This window comes from Aspergillus bombycis (genome assembly GCF_001792695.1).
Source record: "Aspergillus bombycis strain NRRL26010 chromosome Unknown contig00126, whole genome shotgun sequence".
NCBI lineage: Eukaryota > Fungi > Ascomycota > Eurotiomycetes > Eurotiales > Aspergillaceae > Aspergillus > Aspergillus bombycis.
In genome coordinates this window covers 54,124-65,273 of record NW_019170128.1, presented here as the reverse complement: position 1 = coordinate 65,273, position 11,150 = coordinate 54,124, and the positions used below count along the sequence as shown (strand labels likewise).

General features: G+C 51.2%; 5 protein-coding genes across 5 annotated transcripts; 2 read left to right on the top strand and 3 right to left on the bottom strand.

The window, feature by feature from the left end:
* Nucleotides 1–148: 148 nt before the first annotated feature.
* ABOM_010338 (uncharacterized protein) lies at nt 149–634 on the bottom strand (the record flags this gene model as incomplete). The annotated part of the gene is made up of 1 exon (XM_022537466.1): nt 149–634. One exon carries the CDS (start codon nt 632–634, stop codon nt 149–151), a length of 486 nt encoding a protein of 161 aa, XP_022384642.1.
* Nucleotides 635–1,745: 1,111 nt separating this feature from the next.
* ABOM_010337 (neutral protease 2) lies at nt 1,746–2,920 on the top strand (the record flags this gene model as incomplete). Its single annotated transcript, XM_022537465.1, has 3 exons — nt 1,746–1,974; nt 2,036–2,845; nt 2,901–2,920. 3 exons carry the CDS (start codon nt 1,746–1,748, stop codon nt 2,918–2,920), a joined length of 1,059 nt encoding a protein of 352 aa, XP_022384641.1.
* A 283-nt stretch (nt 2,921–3,203) lies between these two features.
* ABOM_010336 (beta-xylosidase) lies at nt 3,204–5,116 on the bottom strand (the record flags this gene model as incomplete). The annotated part of the gene is made up of 4 exons (XM_022537464.1): nt 3,204–3,509; nt 3,559–4,256; nt 4,311–4,784; nt 4,855–5,116. 4 exons carry the CDS (start codon nt 5,114–5,116, stop codon nt 3,204–3,206), a joined length of 1,740 nt encoding a protein of 579 aa, XP_022384640.1.
* A 787-nt stretch (nt 5,117–5,903) lies between these two features.
* Nucleotides 5,904–6,734, top strand: ABOM_010335 (GNAT family acetyltransferase; the record flags this gene model as incomplete). Its single annotated transcript, XM_022537463.1, has 4 exons — nt 5,904–6,312; nt 6,426–6,473; nt 6,545–6,649; nt 6,712–6,734. 4 exons carry the CDS (start codon nt 5,904–5,906, stop codon nt 6,732–6,734), a joined length of 585 nt encoding a protein of 194 aa, XP_022384639.1.
* Nucleotides 6,735–6,999: 265 nt separating this feature from the next.
* ABOM_010334 (two-component osmosensing histidine kinase (Bos1)) lies at nt 7,000–10,483 on the bottom strand (the record flags this gene model as incomplete). Its single annotated transcript, XM_022537462.1, has 2 exons — nt 7,000–10,081; nt 10,140–10,483. 2 exons carry the CDS (start codon nt 10,481–10,483, stop codon nt 7,000–7,002), a joined length of 3,426 nt encoding a protein of 1,141 aa, XP_022384638.1.
* Nucleotides 10,484–11,150: the final 667 nt, after the last annotated feature.

The window sequence follows — 11,150 nt, the reverse complement described above, 5'->3', positions numbered from 1 at the left end:
TTCAAGAATAAGAATTTAAAATTTATCTTTCACATAATAGAAGAACTTGTTTCATTTACGTCGACTTTGACGGATTATCGGACGAGATAGACATAACGTGCAGTATATAAAGGCTATTCAACAAGGCACACCAATCGCTCAACATGGCTCATTCGATTTTGAACTGAACAGCGTTCGACTCGAAATCACCCCGGCTTGCGTCTGAAAGTTGTTCAAGTTTGTCATGGACGTCACTCACAGGAGTTTCCCACACTGCGTGCCACCTCCCGTGGGCACGGATCGAGAAGTCATGTCCTGACTGGAGAGGCATAGGTGGGAGAGTCACAACGGTGTCAACCGTGCTCTCTGGAGCGATTTCCAGCAAGTCATCTGCGGAGGGAGGGAGCTTGCGGGAGATCTTGATGGTGTCAAGAGGGACAGCCTGACCGTCTGTCTCGTCCTGCACTTGGAAAACCCCTAGGATGCCGGCCTTTGGGTCGAACGGAGTACCCCATTTGAGCATCGTCACCGGCTCATTGGAGGGATTTTGGATAGAGGCTTTGACCGACACAGCCGTCTGCTGGGATGCTGCTTGGTCGATTGAAACCAGCTGCGGCGCGAGAAGGACCTGGAGAGCTACAGCTGCGGCCATCATTATTGAATTCTTGAGGAGATGAAGGAGTCAGTGGGAGCAAATTAGGGGAGCAGCGGAGAGGGTGACGTGGAGAAAGTGCAGGGAAGGCCGCGGCATTTCACACTCGGGAAGTTATACTGCAGGCAGCGATTCGCCACCGACGCAAAAAGCCAGCCTCGCATCTGTTTCACCTAAATGTCATCACGGCACTCGCAATGAAACCCAAGCTGCGCGATCGGCGATTGATTTTACTCCCGCGCCAATGATCGGCAGAGAACTCACAGGCCAAGTCTGCGTGGCGTGGTATCGTTCTGAGGGGTATTCTCATGATTAGTGATGGGATTTTATGGGGAAACACAAATCCCTGCGACCTCGGATGCAGGGCTTCTGCCTGGCAATTTATTTGCAATCTGCTGGAAACTCTTGGGTAGCATCCTCGGTGAATTATCTGTGGGGTGGACTGTGCGCTAAGCATTTTGGCGTTGCTTATTCCGAGACCAAGAAATCCCTCGACTCACACCATCTGGATGTGTATCCTGACGCCTGACTCGATCTATCGTCGATTCACGACTTTCTCAGGTTGAAGATCTTCACCGGGACAGGAACATGGCTCGAGAGCGGGACAACAGCCAAGACTCGGGAGACCGGCGGCATAGTGACAGCCAAATGGTCTGTCGAGGCCAGATCCAACGGCCCCATCCTTATCGGTGGAGGCGAGCAGATCATATACTGAAACAGACCAAACACAGTCTTTCGGCCTCCGCCGGGCCAAGTCCCCTAAATCAGCTTAGGACTACAGAAAGAAGCCTTCACTTATGATCTTGTCTCTCGAACTTGACGATGTGAGGACGAGTTTTACCTTCGCCAAGAGATCCCTGATATTAAACAATGCAGCTTCGGATACTACCTTCTCTTTACAGCGAGAGATACCGGAGCTATACCCGGGACGACGCCTGGAGATGTACATAATGGCGATTATGAGGGCGATGAGAGAAGAAGGGCCCAAGGCTATAAAAGCGCTCGTGATCCAGCAGCTCTTCACTTAGGATTCAAGGCAATTCAAGACAACCTTGTTCAGTATCTTCCACATTTCAACTTTCTTCCTACGGCCCTCATTTCCAAAACCGCCAGAATGCGTGTCACTACTCTCTCTACAGCACTCTTCGCGTTGGCCTCCACCGCTGCGTCGGCGCCAACCGCTGGGAGCTCGTCTCCTGGTCTTGAAGTCAAGCTGACCCAGATTGACAACACTCGTGTGAAGGCGGTTGTTAAGAACACCGGCAGCGAGGCAGTGTCCTTCGTCCACCTGAACTTCTTCAAGGACGCTGGCCCTGTCAAGAAGGTTGCCGTCTATCGCGGCCGTACGTTTCCCTTTACCACACCAGACATGAATGCCAATGACGCTTATTAACATTACTGTAGAGGATGAGGTCCAGTTCGAGGGTATCCAGCGCCGCCTGAAGAGCAGCGGTATCACCAAGGAGGCTGTCACCTCTCTCGGTGCCGGTGAGACCTTGGAAGATGAGTTCGATATCGCCTCCACCAGCGATCTGGCAAGCGGCGGCCCCGTTTCCATCCGCAGCCACGGATTCGTTCCCATTGTCGTGGACGGCAAGATCACTGGCTACATCCCCTACAAGTCCAACGACCTGACCGTCAATGTTGACGGTGGCAAGGCCGCTAAGGTCGCCAAGGTGCTGTCGCAGCTTACTCGCCGTACCGAGGTCACCGACTGCAAGGGTGACGCCGAGTCTGCGTTGACCACTGCCCTGTCCAACGCCGCCAAGCTGGCGAACCAGGCTGCCGAGGCTGCCGAGTCTGGCGACGAGTCCAAATTTGAGGAGTACTTCAAGACCACCGACAAACAGACCCGCACGACCGTTGCTGAGCGCCTGCGCGCTGTCGCTAAGGAGGCCGGCTCCACCTCCGGCGGCTCTACCACGTACCACTGCAACGACCCCTACGGCTACTGTGAGCCGAACGTTCTGGCTTACACCTTGCCCTCGAAGAACGAGATCGCCAACTGCGATATCTACTACTCGGAGCTTCCTCCCTTGGCCCAGAAGTGCCACGCCCAGGACCAGGCCACCACCACTCTTCACGAGTTCACTCACGCCCCGGGCGTCTACCAGCCTGGTACGGATGACTTGGGTTATGGCTATGACGCCGCTACTCAGCTGAGCGCCCAGGATGCGTTGAACAACGCTGACTCCTATGCCTTGTACGCAAATGGTAAGCATATCCCGACAATATGAATTTGCTGCGAACAGCTGCTGACTGATAATAGCCATCGAGCTCAAGTGCTAAATGTGGAATGATACCTCATATACTCTGCTCTGCAGAGGCTGTATATAGTCCTATACTATCGGTTAGAGTGGCGTGTCTGTGACATGCATGTTTGCAATGATAGGTTGTTATGATTATATTCCGACGTCTTATATTTGATCAATCGTCACCTTCGTTACTGCATTGCCTTGAGGGCATTATCGACTCTCATAGGTATGCCTTCTACGGTATCTACAATACCGATGAAAACTAGACAGCAGAAGGCAAATAAAGGCTATCCTTTTTTTTTCTCTCTGTTCCCCAGCTACTCCCACCTATCGTAATCCGGAATAATCTCCTCGAAGTACCTCTCAGTAACACTTCTGAACCCAACCTCAGGTGCCCCAACAGACCACGGTCTCCCATTCCCACTAGCAAAAAGGGCAAAACTGGCCCCTTCAAAGACAAACCAGCCCGGAGGCGCAAAAGCCAACCACTTCGACTCAATCGACGCCAGCCAGCGCACCCGTGAGTCGCCCACACTGAGCCCAAAATGATAACACAGCGGCTCAGCTCGAATATGCAGCACAACACAATCCATCCTCGAAGCATCGAGCTCCACCTCCTTATACTGTCTCGGTCAGCAACGCACCCCACATTCGCCGAAGGACCATTCATACCTCAACCGTCCCGTTCTTCAAAAGCTGCGTGTAAACACACATACCAGTCCCATGTGCACACCCCCGAACCCCAAGATCCTGATGCTGAAACTCACTCAAATAAACACTTATCCCCACCGTCTCGCCCGGCCGCAGGTCAGACATGATAGGAAGCAACTCCGCGCTAACCGTCATATTCAACGACGTCTGCTTCCGCAGAATCGCCGCCGGAACATCCCTCTCGCTGAGGGAGTACACATTCGGTCGGAAGACTACACCCCTCCCTTTCTCCCTAAGCACAACATTCTCCGTGTACGGTGTCCGAAGCTGGTACCACCCATTCCCAAGCGCAGATCCTTCGAATCGGTCAACCCAGGTCTCCGGGCTTCTTTGGTCAGGCACATCACCGAAGGATTCACTCAGGAGAACTGGTCTGCCGTCGTTGATGACAGGCCACCCGTCCTTCCAGGTCACAGGAGAGAGGAAAGTCTCCCGCCCTAACGGCGACGACCCGTTAACCTTCCTCCGGGCAATATAAACGGCATACGAGTCCCCACCGGCGGTATCGAAGATAGTAGCATGTCCCGTCGACTGCACGGTTAGGTTATCAAATCCATACGCTCCGTTAAACAGAAGCGGGTTAGCCGGGTTCGGTATCCATGGACCCCCTGGCGATCGTGATCGTGCGATACTCGCGCGGTGGAGATCGTCTGTTCCGCCTATCCGTACTGAGAATCAGCATATACCCATCCGCAACACATCACATCCCCAACCCTCCTCCAAACCGAACTCAATGAAGAGGGTAGAAAGGTACACAGCAGACGGAAAGAAGACAATACCCTCAGCAATAAGCAAATAATACCAACTCCCCCTCATAAACATCTTCGGCCCCTCCGGCCTGGCACTAGCAGTATGCGACATGGTCCCGTTCCACAGGGACCGGTACTCATCTATACATTCCCCCGTCCGAAGATCAACTTGGCATTGATAAATACCCCAGATCCCGGTTTCCTTGCTATCGGGCGCCATGAGGTTCAGATAGACGTCACCGGAGACAGGATCCTGGAACAGAGACGGGTCGATGCCCCATGGCTCGGCCCAGATGGGGTCACTCCAGGTTTCTAGATCGGGGGATGAGATCCATGTGATGCGCGGCCAGACTTTTGCAACCGGGTCGTAGGTCCAGCGCGTCATGCTGGCTATGTAGAAGGTGTTGTTTATGTGAGATAGGGTTGGGGCCCAGGTTCCTTGTTTTTTTTCCTTGAGGGTTAGTATTTTGGTGTTGGGGGATGGGGGAGGGATGTTGGGTAGGCGTACCGCCGCCTGTTGGGGTCCCGTAAAGGGCTAGTTGGGATGGCCTTGTTAGCGCGTAGGAGTGCAGGGTCCAGTTGGCTAGGTCTGTGGATTTGTAGATGGGGAGGCCCGGGAAGTACTCGAAGGAGGATGTTGTGAGGTAGTATTCGTTGTTGAGACGGAGGATGGAGGGATCGGGGTTCCAGCCAGGGAGGATCGGGTTCTTGATTGCGGTTACGGGGAGGATGAGGGTTAGGAGAGTGGATAGCTTGAGTAGGGGGGTCATGTTTGTGGTTGGGGTGGTTGGCGAATGTATGGACGTTGCTTTTGGCCCTTTTAGTGAGGGTCTTGGGTGTCTTTTATGGTGTTTGACTGGGCGGATGAGGTCCGGGAGATCCTCCGGGGCTCCATGCTATTAGAGAGCAGGTCCAAAGTGAGCAAATATTATCTCTGTATTTTTGTTTCTAAGGTTGCTTTCTCTTTTACTTGTAGTACACTGCATGGTTGCTCATGGTTAGGAATATGTACCTGGAGATACTTGGTGAGCTTATCAAACTACTCCATGGAGTAACGGGACGGAGGAGAAGGGTTATTGGAGGAGGATCACATTCAGACGTACGAATGTCTACAAGCAGTCTCGCTTCTTCTGACATAAGAACCTCGTGCGCTATTGTTAAACGTCATGGCTGATCGAGATATTGAAAGGATTGCCGAACCGAGGGCCCTGGAGGCGGATGATAAGAAGAGTGTCTGAGTGATGTTGGAGATGTGAAGCTATTGGCTTTCCAGCCCATCTTGTGACCGGGATGAGACATGATAATTCGCGTGAGAAATTAGAAACTAGGCAATAGTTGAGGCATTCTTACGAAAGGTGGACCAGAGACAGTCGATGATCCCGTCGGCGTCCCAAATAGGAAATTGTTGTATGTAACCCTACTCTGACCCAAAACTACGATGCCTAATGAGCGATCTTACATAAAGAGACTCACTAATAAGCAAAACTAATCAGGTTCGCAACTCATTTCCATAAACTCACCTCAGCCAAGGATCCCAGAAACCACAACCGAAAGGACATGTCCACTCTATCAGCAATCTCCATCCTCCCTGCATCCCCAGAAGATGCGCCTACACTAGCTCGCGTCCACGGCGATGCATTCCAAGACTCCCCACTCAACGACCTCATGTTTGGTCCTCCGACAGAGGAGAACCTGAAGGGGTTCGAAGGCCACCTGGCGGAACTCATCGCCAGCGATAAGGCAGCAAGATTCGCGAAAGCCGTCGACAACGACACGAATAAGATCGTAGGGTGGACCTGGTGGAATTTCTTCCCAGATCGTGAGTCGCGATTGCAAGGCTCGGAAGCTTTCGCAAAGGAACATGACGCCGCGCCTGAGTCTGCTCTCAGTCCTGAGGCGTATAAAGAGTACTTCCAGGGGGTGGCCGCGAGACAGGAAAAATGGATTGCTGGGAGGCCTGTTGCTTGTGAGTTTAGTCTTTTGTTTTTTCATTTGGGTATCCTCCATTGATACTGGGTTGTTTGTTCTGTCGGAAGGGGCTTACGAACTCTACATCTATGTGCTGACACTTGACTGCAGTTCTAAGAGTCCTTGTCGTTCTCCCCGAGTACCAGAGGAAGGGGATTGGTGCGAAGCTGATGGCAATAGGGTTGGAAGAAGCAACAACCCGTGCCTTGCGGTCTGGTTGGAAGCTTCAGAAGCGGGCTATGATTTGTACAAGAAGCTAGGCTTCAAGGATCTTAATGATAGCATTGTTATTAACTTGGCCAAGTACGGAGAGTCGGGTATAACGACTACGGCGTGTATGCTGTTGGAGACTGGGAGCTCTTGAACAGAAACTGGATTGGTGTATCTAATGTGGTAGTGAACCGTTTCGAATCAATTTAAAGCCGAGCTATGAGGCAGTGTAAGCCATCATCCTCTTTTTATCAAATTGCGTGGCTATATCAGACTATATACAGCTATGGGAAGAAAGGAAATTGTGGTATAAGAAGCTGAAAATAAAGGAAGAGACGGAAAAGATAAGAGAGAATAAAAGGGCCACAGCCATCATACATCTAACCTCGAGTCAATACACATTAAGATCATCAAACTTAGTGGGAGTCAGATCGGCCGCCTGGTGTAGTCATGAGGCAGGCATTTGACTTCACTATCAACAATGGACATCCCGAAGGGCGGCATGTTTGTGAATCATCTCCATCATTTGCGTCTGGTTGAGCGGCTTGGGAAGGTAATCATCCATGCCCGCCGATATGCACTTTTCCCGATCACCGAACATAGCATGCGCCGTGAGGGCGATGATTGGGGTGTGCGGAAGCGTATGGACCTTCTCGTAGTCTCGGATTCTAAGAGTCGATTCAAACCCACCCATGACCGGCATTTGGACGTCCATTAATATTACATCGTACTGCTTGTGGCGAAACTCATCCAGGGCCTCTTGTCCGTTCGAAACGACTGTCACGTTGTGGTGATACCTCTGCATTACTTTGAGAGCTACCTTCTGGTTGACCTCATTATCTTCGGCAAGTAGAATAGCCAAAGGGCGCGTTTCATCCGACGAACGACGAGAAGGGCGACCTTCTAGCGCGGGAAGGATACCGTTTACTAATTCGATCGGGCGACAGGGTGTTGTCACATAGGATGTGATACCCAGATCCAAAGCGGATTTCATGGCCACTGACACCACGGGACACACTAGTACGGCCGGGAGAGTCTTGAACCGGTCGAAATCTCTTAGCTGGGACACACAGTCCATGGTTGGAGCGACCAAGACATCATATTGCCGACGAATATCTTTACCGTGCTGAGCAACGGTTTCTGTGGGTGGAGCACCATCCTCAAGCTTCACGACATCCACATGAAGGCCCATTTGCTGTAGTGCTTGTTGGATCCTTTTTGGTTCCTCGTTGCATTGACCATCAGCCTTCTCGACAAACAAGACCCGGCAGCCCTTGTATGGAATAACATATTTGGCAATGTCCTTGACAGAGGGATCTAAGAACCCAAAGGCGCAGGTGAAGTGGAAGGTGCTCCCGACACCCACGGCAGATGTGACCCATATATCTCCTCCCATGAGGTTGACCAGTTTCTTCGATATTGACAAGCCCAGACCAGTGCCACCGAACTTTCGTGTCATGGAGCCGTCGGCCTGCTGAAACTTGTCGAATATCAGATCCAGTTTGCTCTTATCAATGCCAATTCCAGTATCCGAGACCGAGAACTCGAGCAAATACTTGTCTGGAGGGCAGATTGGTGCCGCCTCCTTGACCGTAAGCTGGATTTGCCCCGTCTCGGTAAATTTGATCGCATTCCCGATGAGGTTCAGAATAATCTGCCTTAGACGGAAGGCATCACCGATCACATAGTCTCGCACTGAGTTGTTTATGTGGTATGTAAGATGGAGGCTTCTCTCACTGGCTTCAACTGCAAGGATTTTGAGGGCCTTGAAAACTGTCTGTCCCAGGCTGAACGGAACAGACTCGATCTTCATATGATTGGCTTCGATTTTCGAAATGTCGAGAATATCGTCGATAATCACCAAAAGGCTATTTCCCAGATTATGCACCACGTTCAACATCTCCCGAGTTGGGGGAGGCAAATCATCGGTGTCCAGGGCTAATTGAGTCATGCCAATAATCCCATTCATAGGCGTGCGAATCTCATGGCTCATATTGGCTAAGAACTCTGACTTACTCTGGTTGGCTAGTTCGGCAGCCTCTCGAGCTGCAGTGTTCCTCTGTATGCTGTCACGTAGATTGGATATCATTTTATTAATCTTTTGCTTGAGCTCGTCCATTTCTCCGGAGGCGCTGACGGTGATCAGCTTGCTAAAGTCACCATCAGTGGCTGCATTGGTGATTTGTCCAAAGGCCCGGACCTGCGAGGTGAGATTGTCTGCCATCATGTTGACATTGTCTGTCAGGGCTTTCCACTCTCCCTCAACATTGGCAACGACAGCCTGGCCACCAAGGGTTCCGTCGACACCAACCTCACGGGCAACTTTGCAAACTTCAGAGGCAAACTGGTTCAGCTGACCGACCATCCCGTTGATGGTATCTTTGAGGCTTAAGATTTCCCCATTTACGTTGGCAGTGATGCGTTTGCTGAGATCACCACGAGCTACAGCCGTGGTCACATCCGCAATTTCTCTGACTTGGTTTGTGAGATTCATTGCCATCCTGTTCACACTTTCAGTTAGATCCTTCCAGACACCCTCGACTCCGTGAACGGTCGCCTGGCCTCCTAGAACGCCATCCGTCCCCACTTCTCTGGCAATCTTTGTCACCTCCTGGGCGAACTGGCGGAGCTGGTCAACCATCGAGTTGATGATATTCTTCAGAGCCAATATCTCTCCTTTACAGTCTGCCCGGACCTTCTGAGTAAGATCGCCATTTGCAACGGCAGTGGTCACGGTCGCAATGTCCCTGACCTGCATAGTCAGATTGTTGGCCATGGCATTAACATTTGTTGTAAGCTCATTCCACATTCCTTGAGTACCATATACCCGCGCTTGCCCACCAAGAACCCCTTCAATACCCACATCCCGGGCGACACGAATAACTTCAGTGGCAAATGTACGGAGCTGGTCTACCATCGTGTTGAAAGTATTCTGTAACAGGAAAATTTCACCCTTGGCAGGACGTTCGATCTTCTGGCTCAGGTCCCCGTGGGCCACCGCCGTAGTGACCACTGCGATCTCTCGGACCTGGTTAGTCAGGTTCAACGCCATGGTGTTAACGTTATCGGTCACTTCTCTCCATACGCCGTGCATTCCAGACACTTGAGCCTGGCCACCGAGAATACCCTCTGTCCCCACTTCCCATGCTACTCTTGAGACCTCACTGGCGAAGACCCGCAGCTGGTCAAGCATGGCATTCATTGTGACCTTGAAGGTGATGATATCCGAGTCCATCTCCAACGGGTGAATCGGCACTTTTGTAGATAGGTCTCCGTTGGCAACTTTAGTGATGACCTTTGCGATCTCTTGCAGGGCTGTTTGAAAGGCTTTATTCATCTGCTGATGTTTCCGGAGATCCACTTCGTGATCGGGATGCTTGTTTGCTGCGCGGTGACGCAGCAGTTCACGGAAGAGACTCGACACAACTTCCCGTGGCAGCTTGATTTCGTCTTTCTGTTCATCAAGAGCCCGTTTTACAAGAGAATAGTGATCATCGTTCGCGAATCCATACTCAGGGTTATGGTCGACATGACGACTGGACGGGATGTCATCTAGCCTAAAACCCTGCTTAGCCTTGTGATGTGGCAACCTGATTGAAATAAACATGCACATACCATGCAAACTTCCGCTTTCGGGTCTGAGAACTTATGACCATCTCCGTATGCTGCCCACATAGCGTAGACTGGGGAAAGTATCCATTCTCTGAATGGGGTGGCGATATGTCACCCTCTGGCGCATTGTTTTGAAGAAACTGAATATGGCCTATGAAGACCTGCAGCTGTCTCTCGAACGCTGTCTTTGCATCACTTGGCTCCCCTGGTAACTGAAAAAGCAAATGATACAAGTCCTCCGTCGGGGAATCCAATGGCTGACAAGGGCTAGAATCATAAATGCCAGATGGTAAGGCACATTCTAAACCGGCAGCTGCAGTCCTGAAGGCTTGCTCAACCGCTGCCATGGTCTTCGACTTGGGGTTAGACCGCTGATGACGGGTCCTGTTGTGTTTAGAATGGAGTACACTGTCCATGCATTGTCAATACAATGCTATAATTAAAACAGAGCGGGTGCGAAATCTATGTCTGCTTGAACAAATTTGAAAGACCTCTGTGAAGTAAGATACACTTCCTATGATCAGCGGGTTAGCCTTCTGGAGATCAACAACAGCGACTAGAAACAGAATAAGCGTTAATTCAGCGAAAACCCCATAACATATTCATCATGAAGCGAGGTGTAGCGATTTGCCTCGGGGGCGACAGGACAAAGATCGTAAAGACTAGGGGTACCATGGAAAAGGGCCTAGTGAAGCTTCGCATCCAAGGGTGAGCGCGGGCTTTCAGAGAAAACACAGACACGAGGTGATTGGCTTAAAGTGAGTCGGATTCTTTAGCCCTACGTTTCCCCAGCAGGTAAAAAGGCCATTGAGGCTAGACCGACGGCATTATTGAGGTGATGAGGAAGAAGGCTTGACGTTCTCTGGTTATTAGCCGCAGTGGTAGGCACATGATTGGCCGAGCCCCAAACCCTTGGAATGGAAACAGTCATTGACCACCCCATGGTCCCTTAAAACTCTCGATTATCGTGATCCATAGCAAGGGTTGAACTGGCCACCGGTCCTTTCTCCGGCC